Below are 27,327 nucleotides of genomic sequence, written 5' to 3' on the forward strand. Positions count from 1 at the left end.
GACCTCTCGTGTTATTGTGCAGGAGTTTCCGGACCAGCTTCCTCCTGTACTTATCCTTTGCCTCCCTGATCTTCACTTTCAGCTACCTCTGTATAGTCCTCAGCTTCTCCCTATTACCAGCTCTAAAAAAAACTCTTAAACTCTTAATGTCTTTTGTTACCCATGGCTTGTTATTTAAGTAACAGTGTACAGTTTTAGCTGGGACAATGCAGTCAACATTTAGTCAACATGTAATCAGTTTTACAATCTATGAACAATCTTTGAGCTCATCAATGTCCTCTCAATAGGGCTCACAGAGTGCATGCCAGTCAGTTACCTCAAAACATCCCTGAAATGTCTCATAGGCTTCATCTGACCATCTCCTCATTGGCTTTATGGTTGCAGGCTGCCTTTTCACTAGAGGCACAGAGCAGGGGTTGAGCAACACCTGTGGTCTCATTTATAAAACTTTGCGGAGAATCCACACTAAACGTTTGCGTACGTACAAATGAATGTACAGCAAAAAAAAAAAACCCTGGCGTATGCCCAACAATGGGTAATTTCCTTTTATAAATCCCAAATCAACTTGGAAATGTACGCACATGCATCAGCCCCTTATCTTGCACTCTCCACATCGACATCCAACCATAAATGGTCAATGCAAAGGGCCTTATGAATGTAATTGCACAGAAATTTCCAGAAAGCCACTGGAAAATGGAAGTTTGATAGGTGAACACTTTTTATTTATTTATGTTTTGTTAAAATTGAACTTGGCATGCATTATGATTAGGACAATGAGGATATGGAGTGTAATGACAGTGTAAGAGAACTGTCATTGATTTTATTACTAGATGGAAACTAACATGTACTTAGTGGTATATTCACAGTATTAGAAGATATTATCAAAGCAATGTTGTATGATGTAAAAATCATCTCAGGTATTTCTCTCCTTCATTGAGCAGAATACCGTTCTGGGCTACTGTAGAAACATGGCGGAGCAAAATGGTGACCTCTGTGGACGGAGACTCACTCCCTATGTAGATATAAATGGCTCATTCTAAGGTAATGATAACACGACTCTTATTATGCCAAGTCTGTTCTGCTAAATTCCACTACACATAACACACTGTACCTTTAATTGTCAGATAAAAAAACAAAAACTTTTTTAGTATGGACAGAAATACTGTTCATACTATGATAACTGTCCCTTTAATATATCCAATTAGATCAGACCAATGTTGCAAATCTTTGAGCAGGACTTTTTTTTTTATGAAATATTTATTGCAATTAATATTGTTGGTTTCCTTTAATATGACTGAATATAAACTGTCAGATATTCAATTTGCATTATTTTCCAAAGACAGACATTCATGTCTGATTAGTTTATCTACATAACAGTTTCTCAATTGAATTTTCAAAAAATCTACTCTGTCACAACTATATTTTACACAACTGTAAAATATATTGATATCACAATATAAAATGACATATGATGATCGATAATTTTATCTGACCATCCTTCCTATGGAAGAGATGATAACATAGAATTCACAATCAAACCGATGGTTGATTTGATAAGCACCATGGGACCATAAACAATCTGCATTTGTTTTTTTGTTTATCACAGTGCATTTCTCTTTGGTGCTGAGACCTAACTTCCAGACAACCTGAACACTCTGGATGACCCTTGGAGCCTTTTGAGGCTGGTGAGATTTGACCGTATGAATTATTGATATCTAAAGAGGGACCCCCCTCTGCCAACCTTCACCCCAACCCAGCCCCTTTCAAAGTCCCCAGAGCAATCTGACAATCAGATCTGATTTGTCGTACTTGACTGATCCTCCAGAAATACAGTGTGAAACCCCTCTAACCCCCCAAAAAATGCTCTTTCCAACCATGTTAGGGACCCTGCTGGCTTATACTGAAGCTGCATTAATATGGAAACCACAGTGGGCTGAGGGATAGCTACATGTGCTCACACTGCTCAAAATAAAACAGTAGACCTGGAATGATTTTCACACAGTGGTCTGAATGTTATTTCTATATCACAATGATAAGATCAAGTGTTTGGAGTTAAGGTTAACTGTATAGTGGTCTGAGGCCATGCTGTAGACATAATTTTAGATATACTGCTTTCACTTTGTAATGCTTTATCTGTTGTAATTAAATTTTAGACATGCTGATGAAGGTTCTCAGTCATCCAGGTCATAGTAATTCTAAGTGCTGTATCGTAGACAACTGGACTCTCATCCAAGAGGCTTCTTCAGTTCTAACTAACTGGGGGAGAGTTTGCAGGCTTTTTAACTCTGTGTGGGAGTGTCCTTAAAAAGTTGTTAAGGACATGTGTGAGCTCGTTAGAGCGACTTGTGGGTCGTTGACCCAACTGGCCTTCATGTGGGCTGGTAGGGCTAGGTGAGCCCAGGTGTGAATGGTTGTTAAGCTGTCTGGGGAGAGAACTCAGTAACCTGCATCATAGGTGAGTGATAAGTAATGTCTTAGGCCACCTCCTCTGTTCAAAGACGGCCGTTTCAGTTTGACATAGATGGATTCTTTTACAGAGGGTTTGATAGAAGAGTGAGAGCTAACTGTGTCCTTAACGACTCTGAAGGACACTCCCAAACAGAGTTTAAAAGCCTGCAACTCCCCTCCAGTTAGTTAGAACTGAAGAAGCCTCTTGGATGAGAGGTGAAACGTCTTCAAGGAACTAAAACACGTCCAGTTGTCTATGATACAGAATACATTTAAGACACTTTCATCTCTTAGTTATATATGACAATTCAAATGACTTCAGTGCTTACTTTATTAGTTCAACTACTTGCATGGTTTACATACAAACTAATAATTCAACTCCCTACTTAAGCCCAGTAGCATTCAGTGATTACACTTCAAATAACACCTCAACCCTTTAAACCTGCTTGCGGGCTGGCCACACTGGATGCGTGAGCTGCACCCCAGTGTGGTGTTACATCTTGCTTGTCTCGGGTGTGCTGGGCAGCGGTGAAGATGAGCAGCTGGGAAGCGGTGAAGATAAGCAGCTGAGAGGCATGATGTCAGCGGATGGAGACTTCTGGGAATCCAAAGTGAGCTCTGAAACAGTCCAAGCTACTAGCTACTACAAGCTACTAGCTACTAGCTACTAGCTAGAACAGTCCTGTCAGTTCCGGCACCGGGTTCCCGGCTCATGCCACTCCAGTTCCAATGTCAGTCCAGTCTAGCCAGCAAGTGGCTAGCTGACAGAGGAGCTGGGGAGAGGCTAGCAGGCTGGTGGCTAGCAGACACTAGAGCTGGAACTGAAGGGAGGCTAGCAGGCTGTAGGCTAGCAGAGGCAGGAGCTAAGTGGAGGCTGACAAAACCCAGCCAGATAGACTGGGAGTGCAGACTGGTTTCTAGCAGGCTTGGCCGAAAGCTGAAGCTTGGGCTGGTAGCTGGAAACCTGGGACTGAGGCTTGGGCTGAGTGCTGGGTGCCAGGGACTGAGACTTGGACTGGTAGCAGGAAAGCACAAACTCCACAGACTCCCAGCAAGCTGCCATCATCCTTGTGGCCAGGGCTGGATCCTCCTCATTGATGGATCGAAAAGACTTGGCGATGGACTCACTATCAGGGTCTTAAGGATGGATGAGAGGCTGGAAAACAGAGAGGTAAGTCTCTGCTTGGTCCATGGCTGGTCAAGTTATTCTGTCAAGCTGGAGCAGGGTAGGTGGACCCAAATGCATGAGACGGGTGGAAGGAATGCATTCGATGAGGTTTAATCGGATCATAGCAATACCAAGAACAGGCAAACACAGAGGAACATCAGGTAAACGGATAAGCAGGATAACAGAAACTGCACAGGAGCAGGATACCAGAAGCTAACTCACAGGAATGGGAACAGCAGGATCTCGGAAACACAGCAAATGACTCGACAATGACTTGAACAAAAGACTGGACTTAAATACAAAACAAACTAACAAGGGGATGAGGTGCAGGTAGAGTCACAGGTGAGGGAAAGGAACAGAAAAACCCTAGAAAGAAGGGGCTGATAGGCTGGAAAAGGCTGGAAAAACACTGGAAGGAGGGAAGGACTAATGAGGAAGATGCAGTGCAGGTACAGTAAAGCAGACTGGGTGAGAACTCAGGTAACAGTGCTGGGCTAATCAAACAGATACAAGACAAGTGTGGAGGGAAAATCAGGCTGGTGAGGAGCACGAGAAAACAGGAGGGAAAACAGAACACTGGAAAAAGGGCAAAAGACACCACAAAACCCAGAAAACACATATGAAACACATGTACAATAAAACTAAAATGATAGGACCATGACAGATAATTATCAAAGGCAAACTCCCTGTAAACAGATAGGGCAGACAAGAGCAAAGCAAAACTGCTTATGTGAACCGCACATGCGTGTGAGCATCGGCAGCTCAGCAACGCAGCCACCATGCACTATGCAAGCATCCAGTGTGGCCAGCCTGTTATACCTCAGCTGCTTTGTGTGCTTTAACTTAAATTGCAATCCCAAACAACATCTCACAGTCATTGTGAGAACAAGAAAATATTTTTTTTAAAAAACATTTAAACCCGCTTACAGTGTTGTTCAGAAAAATCCTATAGAAATATCTGGGCCCCTGAAAAGGTCCAGTGAATGGATCCTCCCCAAATGTGCTTTACAAATCAATGTGTGCCTGTGCTCTCCTTACCACATCATCCTCCTTCACACAGATGGTGGTGGCTTCTTCACTGACACTAGCTATTTCTTGGATAGTAAGCTGTTGGAAGCTGGAAGCTAGCTGTAAAATTAGCCTCTTTAACCTGACATAGCACAGAAATTCACTCCATTAGCTTGTAGTTAGTTAATATCACTGAATTTCTCAGGTCATGAGGCCAGTTGCCTTTGGTGCACACACACAAAAAAAAAGAACTTCCAAAAGAATTCCATTTTCTGAGTTTTTTAAATGATAAAACAGGCTACATTTTACTAAAGCAACAATAAATAAAATGCTTTATTTTTGTTGTTTTAATAAGTCAGTGCGTATTTTGGTTCAAAATAAAATCTGAATATCATTGCTGATATTAAGATGAACATGATTATTACTGGCCTCCATGGGACACCCAAGCTGCTGCGCCCCAGACAGCTTTGCCCTTTTTCTTTCAAAAAAATCCCACATCTTTTTCTATTTAGTTCATTCATTTTGTTGGCTTAAAGTAGTTAAATCTAACATACTGAATCTAAAATATTGGAATCAACCATAAATAAATAAAAAACATCATGTCTTAGTTTGTAATTAAGGAATGTAAACTCCCAGAAGATATAGAGAAAGGACAAACACTGGTGTAATGGTGCATTGCGTTCTGAGCATTGGTTTCCATAATTTATGATACACCTAATTTGGGTTACCTTTATTTTGCTTACAACAACTATGAACCAACTGTGGCAACAAAAACAAATCAACAGAGAAAAAATACATTATTGGAATTGGACAAAGATCAAGTGCAAGATTCCTTATAAGAGATAACAATAAGATAAGAGAAGCTGAACAAGGAAGCGCTACTTAAGGTAATTAACAGGCTCAACGTAGCTTCCTTGTTCTAAAATACCACAATGCATTGCATTGCTCACCTCTGCTCATGTCACAATCCTGTTGATTTCTAGACAGAGGAGGGTGTTCTAAATGGTATATTGTGATAAAGATCTAAAGCGCTATACAGTAGATGCACTATAGGTGTCCCTATTTAACAGATCCCACATTCACTGACATACACTGCTGTGAAGAATACATGAGGACCATTGGTTAAAAAAAAAGGTTTACTGCACCATATTTTACAGGATGTAATGTGATTTTTTGGTGTCAAGAGTACTGACTGTTTGAGTTGAGCCTGACAAAAGAGAGATGGTGACATACCGTGGGCTAAGTCGGAGGTCCCACAGTCGGATGTATGTATCATAGCCGCAGGTGAAGAGCTGGAACGGAGACTCAAAGACCATGTCCAACACACCAGCCCCACGACGAAACTGTGAGCCCAGACTGCACACACACTCCGACCTGGTTGAGGACAGAGGGATAGAAGAGGATGAAATGAAAGGATATACAGTACACACACACACACACACACATATATATATGTATATATATATATATATATATATATATATATAAATATATATATATATATATATATATATATATGTATGTATATATATATATATATATATATATATATATATATATGTATATATATATATATATATATATATATATATATGTATATATATATATATATGTATATGTATATATATATGTATATATATATATATATATATGTATATATATATATATATATATATATATATATATATGTATATATATATATATATATATATATATATATACATATGTACATATATATATTCTGGAAAATCACTGGGAAAAAAGGCCAAAAGGGCAATGTCTACTTTTGTCTATTCCAGTGAATTAAATAATCAACAAATCAAGAAACTTCATCACAATGATGTAAATTTATAGTATATACTGTTATCCCACCATAAATGGGTGAAAGCCTGCACTAAAGCCTTGACACATTTGAGATAAGCATAATTTTGAAATAAAATAATTTTCTGTTTTTCTTTCTTTCTAATTTTCTGTTATTCCTTTTGGCGCCATGACAGTTTTTAATGTCTTTATTACTGCATTTCAAGACACATTTTCCAACTTCAAAGAAAACGTGGTTATTAGGACTTGGAGTGTTGTCTGTCAGTGAGCTTTGATTAGTGAACATGGCTCTGTATGCGCGACTGGGGACATACATAAATTGTGTGTATGTACAAGTGATGAATCAAGTTTGTGTGGCTTGGTTGATGTGGTGTGACCTGTGTGTGTGTGTGTGTGTGTGTGTGTGTGTGTGTCAGTGTGTGTGCATGTCAAACTCCATGCAGCACCATGCTCTTGTGATCACAGTGCTGTCCCGCTTGCTCCTCGCCTCTTGATTATTGGAGAATAACTTGCAGTCAGCAGGGCGGATTATTGCAGAATAACTGTCTCTTTGTTGCCATTTAATACCCTCCATAACCGTGACTGTGTGCAACTCTTGAATGTTTGATACCTGCCCCGTAGCAACCATTTAAGGGAGGCCGCTGGCCTTGGCGACCAAGCAGCCCTGTGCTTCGACTCGTGCCCCCCTCCCTCGCCCTGGAGCTCAGTCTGTAGGCTCAGTTTGGTAATCCCCCAGCCTTACCCCAGGGGGCCTTCTTATTGGACCAGGGCTTTCCCCACAGGTTGCCTTATTGGGTGAGAGCTTTCTCATTGCCAGAGTCTCATGACTAAGTCTGAGCCAATGGGGAGTCTCTGATGAGGCTGAGTTTGTGTCTGTGTGGGGTAGTGACCCCTCGTTTCCCCCTCACCACTAAAACCAAGTAGCTTAGCACATGCCACACAAAAAGAAGCTCATTCAAGCTGAAGGGGTATGAGCCTGTTCATTCATAACTAAATAATGTCTCCATCTCAGTACCACCACTCTAACTAAAAAGAGATCATCAATTCATATCCCTGCCTGCTTTAAATGAGATAGTATAGTAGTATAATCTTATGCTGCTCTGAAATAACAATAAAACAAATGTGAGAGGAAAAATAAAAGCTAGGTTTCCATAAAATGAACCTGACATCTGTACATGGATCTTAAACTCAGTTATAGCACCACACGATGAGCTGGTGCACAGTGCAAAACAGCAGGGATACTCAAATTGGTAGGTCACTGGCTTTTATGGGCAGCGTGTGATTACAGGATGTAGGCATAAGCATGTAATCTGTCAAAATGACTGTATCTGTTAGTGAGCAGTGGCACAATGCTCTGATCTGACCATCATTTCTATGGCTTGTCTGGTTCCATAATGTTGAATACCCGAGTCTAGCCTCAAGCATGCCTGACTGGAAAGTGTCACATGGCTCTAAAACATAGCTGACTGGCTGAGTCATAATAATCTTGTGTCAGATAAGTCATCAACCCTAAAATCAGTGGAAATGTAGTAATGCTACACTGCAAGTGGAACATGCAGGCGTTATAAGTAAAAAATAAATTTTTGTTATGTATCTTGAAAAATGCATACAATTAATGGTGACTCATTAGCCCTTAAAAACACTGCACTAATATCAATATGTCTAATATTTCAATCTGTACTACTTTGATATCTCAGCAGCGAACTAGCCAGCTAGCTAACGGTACATTGTTATTGCCGATTTGAGCATGACAATTCCACATTTTGGCGTATTTTAATTAATTCTATCTTCATCAGATAAATGACAAAATTACATTGTGTTAATATCAGGATTGTCACAGTAATGCAAGGGAAATCACCACAACTAAAGACTACATATGGGAAATATCTGGTCCTATCTGCGCACGTAATCGCAATCTACGACAACTGATGATGTATGAGGGTCTTAGAGGGTTGTCTCATTTCAGAGGGGGATATTTCTACCACTACCCATCGTAACTCTGTTCTGAGGGAGCACTCGAGAATGAGGGGTAGTGGTTTATATTGAAAATGGGATTGAGCCTTAAAATGACTCTTTTGAGAGAAATATTCTGAATGATCTGATTGAGAGACAATTCAATATTGCCTTTACATTGTTTGGGACATGTCCCAACTGTCCATACGCAAATCGATGCCTATGCTTGTAGGCCAGCGCCAGTCTCAGAAAATATGCAACTTATTGACTCTGGATGGACAATGTAATCATGTCAAAAACCCCAAGTGGCCAAAGTGACACGAAAGAGAACAGAGGTTGTAACCATCAGCCCAACCCTAATGAGAATGATCCTTTAAGTCTGATTCCAAAATTGCTATTCAAATGACAACAATTCAAATGTTTTTTTAAAGAAATAATCTTGTTGATTGAGAACAAAGCAGTCTGAACTGCAGTGCAGCAGCAGCTTTGTGAGATGGGTAGGTCCTAGGGGGCACAGACTTTGGGATTGTTATGAGTGGCTACTGGCTGTGTGACATACAAGGTCTAAGTCCTGTCTGGTCTCACTGCAGGAGTCAGGTTGGCTTAACGGGACCACACACACACACACACACACACACACACACACACACACACACACACACACACACACACACACACACACACACACACACACACACACGCACACACACACACACACACACACAAAAGTTGTGAAAGGAATCATTAATTAATGACATTGTTGGAAAAAGCAGTATGTGTGTGTGTTTGTGTGACAGGGGTGGTTGGAGGCTCTTGTAAAGTCTGAGCCTTAAACAGGAGCCTGAGGACGCGCTGGGAACAGGCTGTCTTGTCAAAAGCCATCAGACAGGTAGAGAAAAGAAGCCCTGCTGAGGTTTTTACTAAACCTAAAACAAACAGAGGGGAGCCATGCAACCTGCTGCACATCCACCCAATTTATCCTGCACCTCTGAGCTTGCTGAAACAGGAGGAAGGTGAGAGACAGTGGAGAGGAGGGGCGCTGACTGCTGGGACCCATCAACAATACCACCTTCAAAATGTCACATACATGTGAGCACTGCCAAGACAATACCATTGCAATTCGTATAACAGTGTCCACCTCAATGCAGACATATCACCACACTCTTTTCAGTTTCAGGAATGTCAGGAATCCTAGCCTGGCCATTTGATTGTAAAAAAAAAAAAAAAAAGAGGGCTCCCTTCCTAAAGGAACAGAGGGAAATTTTGGGAGTGATGGTTAGGTCCCTTCTCTTTGATGCTTTTTTCCCCCTCTGTGTTTAGCCATGAGCGAAGACACTGTGAAAACTTTGGGTGCTGCTCCAATGGTGCCACTTGTGCTGGATCCCACTCTATATGGCTGATCATAAGATCTCTTTGTACAGCCGAGATGAAAAAAAAAATAGAGAAATCATTGCAATAGAGGGAAAAAGAGAAAGTGTTCAATGAAATTAAAATCAAAGCCACAAGAGCTCAATGGGAGCCTGGGTTTCAATGGGAGCCCTGTCCCTTCTACGTGTTACCATACAAGCTTTACAACCTGCAGTTAGCATATTGGCGCCAACCAGAAGAAAATGATGTTACAAGAGCAGAACAGTCATGAAAAGCATCAAATAGCACTGAACATTCGAGAAAAATATGTAATTGCATTTTTTCTGAACGATATTGTGATTGTGATATAAATTCAATTATTGAAAAAAAATGTTCAATCCAGGCCAATTTGAATTAGTGGTGCACACTGACCAAAAAAACTTTTCCACATAAGCTTACATTGTGAAAGGGTTTGTCATAAAACGGTAGATAAATATTTTTGAGCATCACAAACCATGCGAAATGACAAATTTGATCCATTCAGGCAGATAACACATAGAAAGTCTAGAACAGGGATTACATAATTGAATTCACATTAGAGTTAGCTGAGAGCTTAACCAAAAGTTAGCCACTCAGCAGGTGAAAGTCTCTTGTGTACATCCTCTATGGGCAACACAATGCGGAAGCTATAGGACAATTGAGGTAATTTTCATAAATTTATAAAGAGAACTATATATCGAATGCAAAGATGTTGCTTATTCAGTCCAATCAGAACTGCTCGCCTGGTGCATATGCAGAAAAAATTTCTAGCTTCGGGCCATGGACATTGTGATGTCACTCGCTTCTCCTGGCATACAGATTTCCCTTAATACAACCATAATTATTTCTGAAGTTGATGGTTGTTGTCTAAACTTTCCATTTATTTATCACAGTTGTTAAGAAAATAAAGTTGATTGCATCTCGTTGGATTTGAAAATTGCACTCAAATCACAATGTTAATATAACACTTTTAGATTGATTTGACTATTTATCGTTCAGCATCAACCATATTTAAATTCAACTTCCCACTACTTGAATGGTGAGCCAACTCCTTAACAGCATGTCAAAAATAAATGATTTGATTAAAATGGATTATGACAAACACAGGAAAGACTTCTGTCTGCCCTGCAGCCTGTGAATATTTTTCATACTGTCACTGTTTTCCCACACAGACAGAAAGTGCTTGCAGTGTGTTTTTTGTGGCAGCTGTTTCACTGGTGGTTGTTGTTGTTGCCACAGGTGTAAGTATCTTGTTCATAATGTTGACTCAGGTTGATTTTGAATCAAAGAGATATGCAGTTATGCTAATGCGCAAGGTTGGTGGGTTGTGCTGGGGGCTGATGGTAGTGTGTCATACAGTAGAAGGAGAAGGTATACAGTCTGTAGTGTCTGTGTCACTCTGTGTCATTCCGCACAACTGAGAAATGAGCATATCAAGAAATCTATTGAGAAATGTGTAGAACAAATTTATAACCATAAACTAATATTTTAGAACAACTTGAAGTTTGAGAAAATGTTTTGTAAAATGCTTTTTTATACTAATCATATTTGTTTCACTGTAATCATACATTAGCATGTATTTCTGACTTTGCATCACCTCACAATCTTTTTCCGTTTTCAGGCTTTTCTGGCGCACAGAAAGCCCTACACTATTTGGCCAAAAATATGTAGACACCCCTTTAGATATCTGATTGTGTACTACTGTATGTTGTTATGGCTCCTTGTTCAAATGACGAGAAATCTTCATGCTCCAATGTACAATGATATTTAGACAGCAGCTCTCTTCCAACTTGGGTTTGTCCCTGTGCACAAAGCCAGCTCTATTAAGAAATGCTTTCCAGTTTGCTGTGGAACAACTTGACCGGCCTGCATAGAGACCTGACCTCAACCTCATCCAACACCTTGTGGATGAACTAGAACTGTGACTGTAAGCCACACCTCATCACCAGCATCACTGCTGGACCTCACTAATGCTCCTGTGGCAGAATGGGAGCAAATCCATGCAGCTGGTTCAACCTCTGGTGGCAAGACTGGTGCACATTAATGACCAGGGTGTCTGAATCCAGGGCTCTAGAGTGCGACCTAATAGGTCGCACATGCGACCTAATTTCAAAATGTGCGAGTTAATTTTCAAACAGGTCGCACCGGTGCGACTTGGAGAGGACCCCCCTTTCACTACCCTCCTCAGCCGTGACCGTGCGGACGTGTGGTTGATAATAAATATAATATATACCGTATTTGCACCAGCCAAAAATGCATAATAAAGAACGAAAAAAAAACATGTATAGGCTAAGTCGCACTGGAGTATAAGTCGCATCAAATTTTTTGGGGAAATTTATTTGATAATATCCAACACCAAGGATAGACATTTCGGGCTCTATTTTCATGACCATCAGCGCACTGTTGGGGGCTTTAAACAACGTACATTTCTGCCGGGAAAAACGAACGATGCGCTTCCACAGAATAGTAATAACAGCATGCGCATGTCACGAAAGGCAATTTAAAATAAAAATAGAATAGAGAACAACAGGCTGAATAAGTGTAGCCTGCGTTATATGACGCATAAACAACGAACTGAGAACGTGCCTGGTCGGCTATGTTAACGTAACATATTACGGTAGAGTCATTCGACTAAATATAGCATATATAACATGCTACAACCAAACAATCAGTGTCACTCATAATCACTAAAGCCAACGAAATCTTCTTCCTTGGTGTCACTTCTGAACAACTCCGCCAACTCCAAAGGTAGACAATGCGCCGATTCCTCTTCTACCGGTAAGTCAGTCAATCAGTCCAAAGTGATGACTGATTTAAAACTTGTGATTTGTCTTGTGGATTATCTTACAATTGTTTCGTTTACTTTGTAATTTCAGCGCATTTTCAACACGTTTTTGTTCATGACTTTTGCCTCAAATAGAAAGAAATATTTTTTTTTTGTCCCGAAGCTGAACCCTTAATTCGGGCAACTACCGGGTATCTGCGTATGGTGTGTAAAGACGAAATTCCCTTGCGTGTGTTTTCGCATGATGTTTTAACAATGCAAAGCCATACTTTAATAAAATAACATAAATAAATAAAACTACGTTGTAGAATGTAGACCTATTTCAATAGTATTGCTGGACAAGTTTTTTTTGCGAGGAAGTAGCCTATTAATCGGCAGGGTTTCCGCTACATGTAATTGATCGTGGCGCACCGCCACGGCAAAATAAAAGCCGCCACACCTTCAGAATGATGATTTTTTTTTTTTTTTTAATGTTAAAACAGTGTAAAGCAGGTTTTCCACTAGAGGTTGCACAGACTAGTCCCCTGCTCCACAATGACGTTTTGAGCTTGACGTCGACTAGTCGCTGATCATGTAACAGTAGGCTACAAGAGTAGCGGCTTGAAACAACAGCTGAGTGCGCTGAATGAAAAAAATACGAGCGCAGTCAAGCTGGATAGAACGAGCGCGTACCAGACAGGAAGTCGGGCACAGAAAAGGCGAGAGAATCCGGTCAATTTTCAAAATAAAATAAATGATGATTAAGTTTGCTTGTCCGTCTATAAGTATTTGTCAGTTGCGTCTGCACACAAGACACATCCATAGGCTACATACAGCGCTAGAGACAGACCTGTGTTTGGAAAACCGAGCAGATACAGACGGGTTGATGTTTGACCGGCGCGGAGAGAGAGAGCAGGAGAAACTGCCGCTTCCGCGGGCAGTGTGTCCGGGCTGCCGGCAATTAAAAAAAACAAAAAAAAACCTCCGCTCATATCGACAGCTTTACGTCGCGCACAACAACAACAGCAGCAACCAACCAGGAAAAACTAAAACTGTGAGTGAAACTGTGACTGAGCAGGACTGTGATGGTGACGAGGCCTGTGTGTCGTTTTCCTCCCTAATTGTTTAATGAACAGTAGCTACAGTATTTTCTTTTGCACCTGTAGGCTAGCCTATATGTTACAAAAAACAAACTGATTTACAGCTTGTTGTTTATAAAGCTGCTGTACTGTGGACTCATTTCTGTGCATGAGCTGTCAGTCAGTGAAACAGATTGTTGCAGAGCATTTCCCTCCTCCTGGGATTTTAGTTATGATGGGAAAAATATGAATGATGTCATCAGCGACTAGTCGACGATCCGGTCGCGCGCACCCCTCCCCCCGCCGTCGATCAGCCCACCCTCGCCGCCACTCTTTAAAAAAATCCTGGCGGAAACACTGTAATCGCCTGTCCCAAATACCCTGGATTCAAATACACGCCTAGTTTTGTGAATGAGATAAATAATAGCCCGAGCTATGGAGATTAACTTCATAGCCTGGGATATTATTTGATATTTTACGGTAATTACGGTTTTACGGTTATTTTTCTTTATAAGAAGACCTTTTGTCTACTGCTCATGCAGTAATCAGCTGTTCATGTTTAATCAGTTGTGATTAAAACATTTTACAAATGTCAATCCTTACGTCATATCAAGGCAAAACTATGGTATAGAAATAAAAACTATCACCGGCATGATACGTTTTATTAATGTCACACAACAAAGAAAAATAAGGTGTGCTACCTAATTTATTTTTGTGCTACCAAATGAAAAGCTAGGTAGCACCAGTGCTACCTGGGAAAAAGTTAGTCTAGAGCCCTGTCTGAATCACATGATCACGTGGCTGGAAGGTTTGAATATGTTCCTTTGACCACCTGTCATCATACTTTTGGCATTGCAGTGCATATACCATTAAATCTGATATTAACGAATTTTCCTCAGTTTGGCATACAGTATAATTCAAGGGTTACCCTCTTCAACATCTATTCTTCAGTTTTCAATTGTAAAGATTGAAGCTGATCAATCTGAGGCATCATTACAGAAAAATGCTTCTCCTATCGTAACAGCTGTCTAACTTCCCTTGTCACTGGCTAGCTAACTTGCTGTGATGGACAACAAGAGACAGGCATTCATTTTAGTTGCAATGAGTCAGAGGCGTTAATCCTGTCCGTTGAGGGGAGGATATACAACCATTAATACATGGTCAGATACATTTAAAGCTAACATGCCTTTAAGCTAACATGATTTAGAAGCTAATGTCTGTGAGCAGTTTCTCCCTCATTTCATAAATAAAACAGATAACAAATTCTATCAATTATAAACTGCTCTCTGTCTACTGGCTCTGTCCCATCTGGTTTTGAAAATGCAGTGGTGCAACTCCGCCTGAAGAAACTTACACTCGACCCTCTGATATTAAACAATTTCATACCAATTTCTAACATACCATTTTTATTGAAAATTTTATAAAAGTCTGTTGCCTCTCAATTAATCACTCACATGAACAACAATACAGTACAGAAACTGCTCTTATTGAAGTTACTAATGATTTACTGCTTGCCACTGATGCTGGACTTAGTTTTAATCCTGCTTGATCTCAGCTCTGCATTTGATACAGTAGACCACAGCATCCTAAAGGACACTGCCCTGGCTTGGTTTCGCTCTCAAATAGATCCTTTTCTGTTGTGACAGGAAGAATTCCATTGGAGCTCCGCAACTTTGGAACTCCCTGCCCGAGGAACCTTTGCTGCAGTCTGACCAAACGCAACATGAATTATTCATGCAACAAGATTACATACAAAGTCAATGATAAAACGGGTGGCGCAATTGGCATGACGTGATTGAAATGACGCGATTGAAGCGATGATGAAAAAACCATGTCAGGTGACAATCGCATGAGTTGAAAATATTGAACTCAAATTTTTCGTGCGACGCTGTGTCGTGAAAGCCTATCAGCATTAACGTTCACACTGACGTTATGACATTCAGCACAGTATGGCGCTGATTGATCAAAACTCCATTCAGGGAATGAGCATTTTAAAAGTTGTTCGCTTGTTGTCTGTCCGACAGACCTGACGAAGCATGAATTCAGGCTTTTTACAAGGCAGCATTATGATTTTGATATTTCAGCGTCCTTCTGATCCATTTATTGCAGTCAGATCACAGAGAAATCTCTTCGTTTTTACAAATGTGATTGGTATGAACTGAAAACGTGTTGCTTGCTTGAGTACCCATGATCAAACTTGCGTGAGTAATGAAACGCAAATATTTTCTACTTGTTTGGTCTGAATGGGGCATTAGGCTTGCAAAGTCAGCTACCTCTTAAAAATATACATACAGTAATTCTAATATTTGGTTAAATGTCCCTTGGCCATTTTCACCTCAATTAGGTGCTTTTGATAGTCGTCCACAAGCTTCTGGTGGTCCTCTGGCAACATTTTTAAACCACTCCTCTTGACAGAATTGGGGAAGAACTTACTTGTAAGCTTGTAAACGTCTTTCTTCAGTACAATCCACATAATCTCGATGGGATTCAAGTCAGGACTTTGGGAGGGCCATTCCAAAACCTTAATTCTAGCCTGATTTAGCCATTCCTTGGGATCATTGTCTTGTTGGAACACTCAACTCAAGACCTAATCTTCTGGCTGATGATGTTAAGTTTTCCTGAAGAATTTGGAGATAATCCTACATTTTCATTATTCAATTTGCTTTTGTAAGAGCACCAGATCCACTGGCAGCAAACAGCCCCACAGTGTAATACTACCACCACCATGCTTGACAGTAAGTATGGTGTTCTTGGGGTTAAAGGCCTCATCTTCTGTCCTCCAAACATATTGCTGGTCATTGTGGCCAAACAACTCAGTTTTTGTTTCATCTGACAAGAGTTTTCCTACAGAAGGTTTTTTCTTTGCCAAGGTGATCAGCAGCAAACTTCAGTCGAGCTTTAAGCTGCCACGTCAATGCTATCATTTATTAGATATATTTATGAGACCATTTAGAGACCTGCCAACCTCTTCAGAAGACCTACGATAAATTAATTATTGAACCAACTTCATGAATAGTTTTTGTGACAAAGTAGTATGTGTTCAAGATCTTCTTCTCCTTCTTTAGGTTTATGGCAGGCTACATGCTTATTGGCATATTGCTCTTGCCTCTCTCTATTACTACAGCACATCTGCTCAAATTCATTAGGGGTCATCAGCTTTTTGTATCCATTGCAGATGGCATATGATATGTCTGTCACACAGACTTTGTAAAAATTGGACACCGCTGACACGTTTTGTTTAAGTAGCCTGTCGCATGCCTGAGCAACCACCTGTGCAGCTCCCGGCCAGTGAACGACGTGGCTACATGACGCACATGCGCCAGAGTGTTTAACCACAGACGTGTAGTTGGCTACTTGTTTGGCTTCAGGGCTTTCTGCCAGAAATGATGAGCATACCACTAGATAAATGTTTGTTTTTAAATGGATGTTTTGATATACAAACCCGATTGGCACTGTGATCTGCAACTAGAAAGCATTAATGTCGATCTCCCGATCATCTATTTTTACTGAATATCGGCCCATATTGATCGGTGGCCAATCGATCTGGGCATCCCTATTTTAAACCATCTATAACTATTAAACCGTAATTTAAACTAATCAGATCTAGATCTGCATCTGACGAGATTGTATTGATTTTAACATTATTGTGGTGTCATGGATGGTTTTGCGATCTTGTTTCATCACAAATACTTTTTCGTGTCATGTCAGGACAGACACATCTGGCCAGGGAGAAAAAAAAAATTACTTGGACTTTAAAGAACACATGTTCTTTTACAACTTGTGACCATGTCAATTTCCCTCACCACCTGCAACCTTCAGAATAATCTGCCCATCCATCCCTTCCTTTCGCTCTCTCCCTGTGTATCTCCTGTCTTCTCCTCAGATTTCACGATCATTTGGGAGCAGAAAGCAGCTTTTTATGGGCGACCCTGTGTTGTGTCATGTCAGCATGTTTCAATTGGCACAGGTAAAGCTGGAAAATAAAACAGCCTTGGCTGGGATGTATCAGGTTAAAGCCTCTCCTTTTAGAGACAGGAATTTTCTGAGGCCCCTCATTCTGAACTGCTCTTTGCTCAAAACAAGTGCATTCCATGATTCCATTCAATACATTTAGTAAGTTCAGTAAGTAGCCTTACCAGTGACACTGTAAAATAAGATACACAACATCAATGTTATTTTTAATTGGTTTAGCTGATTAGCTGTGTATGGGGCCAATATTGTTGCTGTATAGAATTTGTGCATGTGTAAAAGAAAGATGAAAGGAATGAAAAAGTCTTTCATGAATGAGTAGTAGTAGTAGTGTATCTCTAAGTGTATCTAGATTCAAGAGTCAAAGGCCAAAAAGCTCTTACTGAACATCAGCAAAACAAAGGAGCTAGTTTTACAATTTGGGAGAAAGCAGCAGAGGGAATTGACATCACACTTGTTGAGAAGGTGAGTGCCTTCAAGTACCTGGGAGTCTACATCACAGAGAATTTCTCAGAGCCCTAAAGACACTCTACTATTGAAACGTTACACACAGTATTTTACACATTTCAATGATATTACAGATATGCTGGGTCTCTTCACAAAAAGATGCTGGCAAGTGTGTATCACTTATCTTTTCAATGACACCAATGTTACTCTGTGGACTGTGGAATTGTTGATACAATTAAGCAACATCTTAAAAGACTGAAAAGACTAACTTTTACATCTTGGTGCACACAAATGCAGTTGCACACACACTATGTCTTATCTGCTTGCATTAGACATTCCTGCCATATTAAATTTATTCCCACCCATATCATCAACTGCCATCTCATGCAATTAACAACTTGTGTCATCTGGATTACAAGGCCATTACCCAATAGGCTAAATGTTAGAGGTACAGCACTGTTCACAGTAGGTTACATTTGCTGTGCGCTGGTCAGTCAATACGTGTCCGTCTGTGTCAAACACTTCATCACAGGTCAGCTAACAATACTGAGTGAATGACATATCTTCTAATAATGAACCTTGTAAACAGCATATTACATTGGAAGTGGAGCTAAACTGATCTGTTTTCACCTACTCTCAGCTCGGAGTAAACGGTCATGTAATTAAGCACAAATGGCTGTCAAAACAGAGAAAGTGGTTCTGCATCACCACAGCGATGTGTTTAGTTTACAATAAAGTCACATTTGACAGAATATAAAACAGCAACATAAAGAGTCTTAATGACAGAAAAGATGATAGATGACCGAAAAATGACCTGGACATTTAATAAGATAGTTGTGTGGGTCAGGTTCATCCACTTTGATGGAGACTAGACTGAAGGGACACTCATCATCCACTATTTCTTCTTTTCTTTTTTTTCCTCAATGTAACGATGCTGATCGATGAATGACATAATGTAATTGCTTGCTCGACTGGCCATAGTATTTCTGCCCCTAATACCTTAAAAGACATACAGTTTTCTTATTTAATGCTGTTAATTTAGCAGAGTCTTTAGAATTTGTATTGACAGCCATTCAAATAAGTAGAATTGTTTTCACCCAAAAGGGGGCAGGGAAGTGATGCAAGGGCAAAGTACCCAGATGGATTGATCTCTTCTACTAGGAACTAGGAATCATTCAGCAGGATTGCAGTGCATGCTCGCAGAAGAATGACAAAACATCCAATGTACAGCAAACAAAATGCTGTTTATGTGTTACAATACAGCATTAGCTGCGATTCCACAGCAGGAAATTTCCTTTAGGGACAGGGAAACTTTTGCCTTTCCATCTCAGGGACTAGGGTCTAAATTAAGTTACTGGGATATTATTATAACCCCCGAAAACTCCATGCTCGAGGCAGTACTCCCCAAAAGTACAGGAACTGTGGGGGTGAGGCTTGCAGCCCAGAACATTTCTGACAGGTCGAGTACTTGCAGCATTTTATTTCAGCCACTATTTGTAAAAATCTGTAGCCGCAAACCAATTAGTTTTTTCATTCAATGTTCTTTCACAAATCAACAATGGAGTTACAGGAGAAAGCTTATGACAGATGGATGGACTAACTAATCTGTCATTGTTGTATAGTTGTGTGAAAATATTACAGTGTGAAAACAACCATTGCTTTTTCAGACATCAGCAGACTATTTTACCTAATCTTTAAGGATCTTTATAATCTTTGTTCCTTGAGGAGTAGTTCCTGGAACTAAAAGTTGCACGTGAAAACGTGGTTAATATTGTAGTAAATCAGTGTAGCATTCTGACTTACCGTTCAACATCCCAGATGCTAAGAGGGGAGAAGTTCTCACAGCATGCAGTGCCTGTGACAAAAGAGCTGTACACACAGAGGAAGAAGGGGAGACAGAGAGAAATTAAAAACCCAAAGTGTTAACAGCAGCAGAATAAATATGTTATCATCTAGACCTTGACTAGATAAGTCATATCTCAAGCTTTTTATACTGACTGAAAGTATGTCATTCAAATAATCTGATTGTATTAGCTGGCAAATGTATGAGTCAATATATCAAAGTTGTCAGTGTACTGGCACTAAAACTCAGTGTGCCACAAACAAAATCAGATATGATATATTCATACTGGCAAAAAAAAGTGTATAATAGAGTACAAGACACAGATGCCAGCTACCACACAACCTCATTTAGCACTGATTAATAAACCATTACCAAAAACTGACTATATCAGGTGGACTGGCTGAGTATATTTTACCCTCTTGACCAACTGTTAACTCAATATCTTCTTTCCAAGAGTTTGTGAGAGGTATCTTGTACCAGTGCTAGGGCGCATTATTCTCAATATTGATTCATTTGTCAATTATTTTTATGTTTGGGGAGCCCAAGGTGACATTTTGAAAAGCCTTGTTGTGGTCTGTACGATAGTTCCAACAATCAAATAATTCAATATATTCAGTTACAAATTATATAAAGATACAGTGGAATGTATTGATTTCCACAGTAGAATGTTTTAAACTTTATGTATCTATTTAATATATGGGATATATCATACATATTACAGTTTTAAACATTTATTCATGTTGTTACAAGTATTTTTGATTTATCAAGCCCCACTAACTGTTCAATGCATTTACTTAATTAATTAATAGTTAACATTATACAAAAAGAAACAAGATCATCTTTGTGTCATCGTTGAAGTTTCTTTTCTAGAGGACAACTCGCCGAAAATGTTATCACATCTGTTGTTGTTGTCCAACCTTTCAACCATCACACACCCCTGTCCCTGCCTCCATCCACCACACATTGTTTCCCAGCAGAAGAAAAGAGAAGAAAACTACAACAGTCTTGATCCTTTGACTGGAGTGGCAGGTTGGAATTAGCAGCCTAGGTATGCACAGTGAATGCCTTGCATGTGGAGAGGTGGGGGAGCTGTGAAAGGAGAGGGGAGGAGCGCTGTGGGAGCGGGCTGACGAGGTGTGTTTGGGTGTTAGAAGCTATGTAGTGGGTGTGGTGGTGCCCAGGGGTGCTGGTGGTAGGGGGGCTTCTGTTGGGCCGGGCCAGAGTGTCAGGGCTTAGTGCCCTCCTACAGGGTTGACGGACAGGGGGGAGGACCCCGACTTTCTCAAACAGAGAGATAGTTACTGGCAAATACTGAAGGCTAGAGTAGAATACTGTAGATGGCGATACAGAGACAAAGGCAGAGTGACAAACACTCAATCCCATTTCTGTGTAATTATAAAGTGGGCAAAAAGTGTCCTGATATTCAGTGTTTTAAAAACACTTTGAACTATCTTCACTTGAAGTCATACCTGTTGAATTCTACAGGTGGTTGTGCCGCCCTGATGGCACACTTTACACACTGACACCTCTGAAACTTGGTTGTAATTTCCATCTTGAGTAACACTGCTAGACATATATTCCATTTTTATGACGAGCCCCCAACAGATCAATGGGTTGGTAAACCAAAAGGAGTGGTGTATAACTAGAGGCTCCATGACAAATGTAAAAGGGTAGAGCCAGACTGAAAGATCTGTTGGCCAATATTATCAACTGATACTGGCATATCACAGATATGTATATCAGTATCAACATATGTTGTCCTATATGCCTTGATATGAAAGAAGAGATTATAATGTAGAAAAGGATGCTTAAGGTAATTGAAGTTTACTGTTTCAGTGCACTGATGTCATTTAGAAAATAAAGTTTATTGTCCTGTAAACAAGCCTGCCTCTGTTACATATCTTTGTCACAAGTGTTTGAAATCACATTTTTAGGGATCACTGCAAAGATGTGTTTATATTATCCCATATATAGATATCTGAATTTTTCTCCTGTGTATCTGTATCAGCACTGTCCCAAAAAATATTGTATCATGCGTCCTCTACAAACAGGATACTAAAGCTAACTGAGACAAAAATGAAAATGCATACAAAGGCTGTGGACCTCAAAACACAAACATGTTTAAGAAAAGATTGTTGAACAAAACCATAAAAACATTTTTAATCAACCTGAAATCTAATCAATTATTCTGTAGATAAATTAAGGAATATCTAAAACATCATAAATAATGAAAACATCAATTATTAGTACTTGAAACCAAAGAGATGTTGTAAGGTCTTTACAAGGGCTGGCCAAAAACCCAAACCTATAAACTCAGAACAGGAACAAATTCTTACATTTGACAGGATTAGACCGAACATGTGGTATTTTTGTCTGATAAATTACTTAAAACGATAAATGATCAGATTTATGATTGTTTGAATTTTTGTGATCCAACTTGACCGTGAACTAACACAACTTCAGTCCTAATACACAAAATTCTGTAAACCATGGATATGTTACATTTGTATATTTCATAAGCATCAACACAGTTGATAGTGATTGTAGTATAAAGACACCTGTGTCTGAAGGTCCAATAACTGTTAAATCAGTATTCCTGGCTACAATTACACCATGAAAACAAAAGAACACTCCAAGAGCAACTCTGTGAAAAGGTTATTGAAAAGAATAAGTCAGGGGATGGATACAAAAACATTTCCAAGTCACTGAACTTCCCCTGGAGTTCGGTTAAATCTATCATTAAGAAATGAAAGGAATATGGCACATGTGTAAATCTACCTAGAGCAGGCCGTCCTCACAAACTGAGTGACTGTGCAAGAAGGAGACTAATGAGATAGGCCAACAAGACACCTATGACTACTATGACACCTATGAATTATAAGCTTCAGCAGCCGAGATTGGAGAGACTCTGCATACAACAACTGTTGCCCGGTTTCTTCACTAGTCAAAGCTTTATGGGAGAGAGTCAAAGAGAAAGCCACTGTTGAAGAAAGCTAATTAAATCTCAACTAGAGTTCACCCAAAGGCATGTTGGAGACTCCAAGGTCAACTGGAAGAAGGTTCTTTGGTCTGATGAGACCAAAATGGAGCTTTTTGGCCATCAGACTAAACACTATGTTTGGCAGACACCAAACACTGCACATCACTACAAACACACCATCCCCATTGTGAAGCATGGTAGTGGCAGCATCATGGTGTGGTGATGCTTCTCAGCAGCAGGCCCTGGGAGGCTTGTAAAGGTAGGGGGTAAAATGAATGCAGCAAAATGTAGGGAAATCCTGGACGACAACCTGATTCAGTCTGCAAGAGAACTACGACTTGGGAGAAGATTTATTTTCCAGTAAGACAATGACCCGAAGCGTACAGCGAAAGCCACACAGAAATGGTTTAAAGACAATAAGGTGAATGTTCTTGAATGGCTGAGTCAAAGTCCAGACCTCAATCCAATAGAGAATTTGTGGCTGGACTTGAAAAGGGCTGTTCATGTCCGATCCCTGTGCAACCTGACAGAGCTTGAGCAGTTTTGCAAAGAAGAATGGAGTAAAATCGCAGTGTCCAGATGTGCAAGCCTGATTGAGACCTATCCACACAGACTCTGTGCTTTGATTGAGGCCAAAGGTGCATCAACTAAATACTGACTTGAAGGGGGTGAATACTTATGCAATCACATATTTTACATTGTATATTTTTAATTAACTGACATTACTTTATAGAAATCTGTTTTCATCTTGACATTACAGAGGGTTATTTTGTACATTTTTTTGTTTCATAAATTTTTTGTATATTGACCATGATTCCATTTATAAAAGCAATAAAACGAGAAAACAATTAAGGGGGTGAATACTTTCTATAGGCACTGTAAAAACAATCTGCTGATCATGTTTTGGATTAAATTACCTAATTTAAGTGGCACAAAGCCAATTGTTAATTGTCTCCACATTTTTAAAAATATTCAGTGGTTTGGCGCCTATTAATTTTAAAATACTGTCTCGAACATTGGTCTCTAGCTTGGCAGTAGTCTCGCCTGGCTGTCATATCATATATGTAATTTGAACATGATATGACAAATATTGTAGAAATGTTGACATGATATGTATGAAACATACACATTTAATATATCCGTGGTTTGCAGAAACGTGCAATGCCAAAATGTTATGTTGCTGACACGGAAGACATTTAAATTTACCGATATTTTAGTTGTGGAATATTCATCTGTATCAGTTGAAGGCCCTAAACTGTAACACATTCATGATTTTAATCTTGATCTTAAGACTATAACAGACAAATTGACAACATTGTTACAAGTCATTGCAGGCTGCAGATAACCCAGATGGTCTTTTGTAGCTGTACGGGCAAGAAAATTCCGGTGACTGTTTCAGGGACTGACTGTATGTAAATTCAAAGTAGAAACCACATTTATGTTGACCCCAAGGTTAACTCCACGCCTGTAAACCACAGTGAAGGGAAGGAAGCTATTAACTCCAGCTGTAGTGGTGCATAGGTCAGGAACACTGTCAGAATGTGACGCAGGTCTGTACTTTCATTTGACTACTCAAACATGACAACTACTGCTACTGTCCTGTTGTCACACTATAGCTTTTCTTCGCTCAACAGTCATACACATCCTCTATGTGTGTAAACTGTGCCATCATCAAGAGCTGAAGCTAAACCACTGACAATTAATTTCAAGAGTTTTAGAAATAATAATACATTTTCATTATCATCATAATTAGTACCAGCATGATGATGATGATGGTGATGATGATGATGATAATTTACCTCATCAGAATGTAAAATGTAGCTTTATTAACAGCAGCATACATTAATTTGCTAAGTGGGTAGGCCCAGCATACATACCAAAGCAATGACACACTTAATTCATCATGATAGCTGGGGTTGGCATTTGGTAACTTTAGGCATCACCAGGAGTAAGCAATTGCAGATGACTGAAAGGATGGATGGATGTCCATATGAACAGTAAAAGATTGAAGCTAAGTTCGCACTAGGGGTGTAAAGATCAATCGATCCAGATGAATACATAGATTTAATGGTTAATGATCAAATACCATCAACAGTGTGGAAATATTAATGATTTCTGAGAAAAGGGGGTCAACAGATAAAATGGAGCATCTCACTCAGCAGTCCGCTAACTTGTGGCTCTCACTACTGCATCATCAGCTAATCTTTTTCAACAATGTTAGACTGAAAAAACCTGCATGCAGACTGAAATTCAACAATGGTGTTCCATCAGTAGATGCAGTGACTTAAAGGAATAGTTCACTCTAGAATGAAATTCAGTCATTATCGACTGACCCCAGCTGTAGTCCGAAGCCGAAGGCCTTGGACATTTTTCTTTTTTCTTTCAAAGTTTCAAATCACTAGTGCAGGCAGATCCCTCTTGTGTTTGTGTGTCGTTCAGTCGCTCACAGCTGGATGTAAATACCGGTGTGTATCTATCGCGAGTCTCGTTGATCTTGTCTGGCGCGGCTTCCGTAGTGCAAGCGGCTGTGAGGGAGACTCGCGTGAACGCGGGAGCGTGCCTCCAGGCAGATATAGCATAGTGACTGTTTAGGCTAGAAAAATGTACTAAATGACGTCGTTTCGAGTAAACTCTGGATGTCACCACTTCAGGACACTTGGATTGCAACGGACGAGCAATATGGAGGAATATTACAAAGTTTTTGTGTAGTTTTATGGACCTTTTTGTCTCGGGCACCATTGACGCCCGTTATATGGATTTTTGCTGCAGGACGGTACCCCCCCGGGTCTCCAGCTGCACTTTGAGGAATAAGAAACTACACCAGATTTCTCATCAGCATGAGGGTGAGTCGATAATGACTGAATTTCATTCTAGAGTGAACTATTCCTTTAAACCAGCAATGAGTGAGAAAAAGTATGAATAAATAATATGTGTAATTTGTTAAGCTATTAATAGAGGAAAGGTCTGCCAGCTGGTAGGCTAATCTATACCATGTAAAATACCATAGACTTAAGCTAATAATGGTGAATAGCAAAAAACATTTGTTTTCTTGAGAGTTATTAATGAGCCATGTTTTATACTGAAAGTTCTTGTTGTTAAGCTATGTTTTATAGTGGAGTCAATTTAGAGTAAATGTTACTGCATTTGGCTGGTTAGAATTATTATTATTATTTATGTGTTATAGCCTAAGCATAAACAAAAGTGGTGGCAGCTTCTTCTGTAAATGATGGTTTAAATGGGCAGTTGATATTGTCTCATATCAATCTCAGGCCCCTGAAGTGGACTGAATCGAACTTGTATTGTGGCAGACTTTGTGGTATCAGAAAATACTGTATTTTTGTCCAAAGAATCAATATAAAATCGTATTGTGATGAAACTGGTAATATACACCCCTAGTTTGCAATACAGGATTTTAGCCCTGATTTTCCACTTACCAACACAAAGCCCCAGCTCAAAGGCAAATCGGCTCAGTCCCATGAGTTATGATCCCTATGTACAAAGCTTGTAGATGCCTCTGATGGCTGATGGCCTTGGCTGGCTAAACAACAGGAAATCAGAGACTGTTGTGCCAACAGTTTTACAGAGATGTGTCCCCACCCAACATCCTGGATCAAACTGTTGGAGGAAATATAGGTGGACTGTATTCCAAGCCAACTATAGGGTTGCAGCGATATACCGTTGGTGATTACTTGACTGTGTTAAATTGCTTATCTATGGTATTGAAATTTACCAAGTGCATGTTTTCATTTCAATTTTCATGTCTGTCAGGACATAATTTTTTTTATGAAATTATAGTTAAGCATTTGTTCAATCACAAAACCCATCTGTTTTAATTCAGTTAAAGGTAATTGTAACTGATAACAACATTTTCTGAGATGACCTGATAGAGGACAGCAGGACGAGGAGAGGTGTGTTTATATACTTTATGCTTGTGCTCACATTCAGTTGGAAAGTGTTTACCTGATGTCAAACTATTAACATGAAGATGGCAACCACATTATCATCACCATCTTCTTGCTTCTGTTTACATTTACTCTGACGCTAACCAAAAATGCACTCCAGAATGATATCCTTGGTGTATACCTGTTTTTATGTATTCTATAAATGTTCTACGTTTGTGTAGCACAAAGGAGTTCCCAGCATATATGAAACATGCCTGCCTTGGACTAAAATGGTTGGAGATGTAGACTGTATTTATATACATGTTCTATTCAAAGTGTAGTTATTATTATGTAATACTCCAACAACATCCTTAGTAAAATATTGATAGACAAAGGCTACACTGCAGACCAGACAGCACCAAACAGAGCAGTGACTGAGGGATGCTGTTGGCATCAAAACACAGGGATGAGGTGTGTTTGGGATGGGGGGTGGGTTAAAGTCGTAGCGAGACAGGGCAGGAGGGGAGGGGGGCAGCTTAATGGGCCTGACAGGCAGCTGTCAGACCCATTTACAGCGCGG

General features: G+C 39.8%; 1 protein-coding gene across 2 annotated transcripts in view; it reads right to left on the reverse strand.

Moving 5' to 3' along the window:
- fbxw4 (F-box and WD repeat domain containing 4) overlaps positions 1-27,327 on the reverse strand; it is a 59,859-nt gene that overhangs the window by 3,967 nt on the left and 28,565 nt on the right. Inside the window, exons 6-8 of one of the 2 annotated variants that reach the window (XM_073481842.1) lie at positions 19,847-19,912; positions 5,858-5,998; positions 3,434-3,604 (exon numbers count right to left, since the gene is read on the reverse strand). In XM_073481842.1, the coding sequence (XP_073337943.1) occupies positions 3,511-3,604; positions 5,858-5,998; positions 19,847-19,912 (301 nt within the window). In that variant the 3' untranslated portion in view covers positions 3,434-3,510. Of the gene's footprint in view, positions 1-3,433; positions 3,605-5,857; positions 5,999-19,846; positions 19,913-27,327 lie in introns of those variants that run through there. The other variant, XM_073481841.1, reaches the window with a different exon arrangement.

Source organism: Pagrus major, chromosome 15 (genome assembly GCF_040436345.1).
Source record: "Pagrus major chromosome 15, Pma_NU_1.0".
Taxonomy (NCBI): domain Eukaryota; kingdom Metazoa; phylum Chordata; class Actinopteri; order Spariformes; family Sparidae; genus Pagrus; species Pagrus major.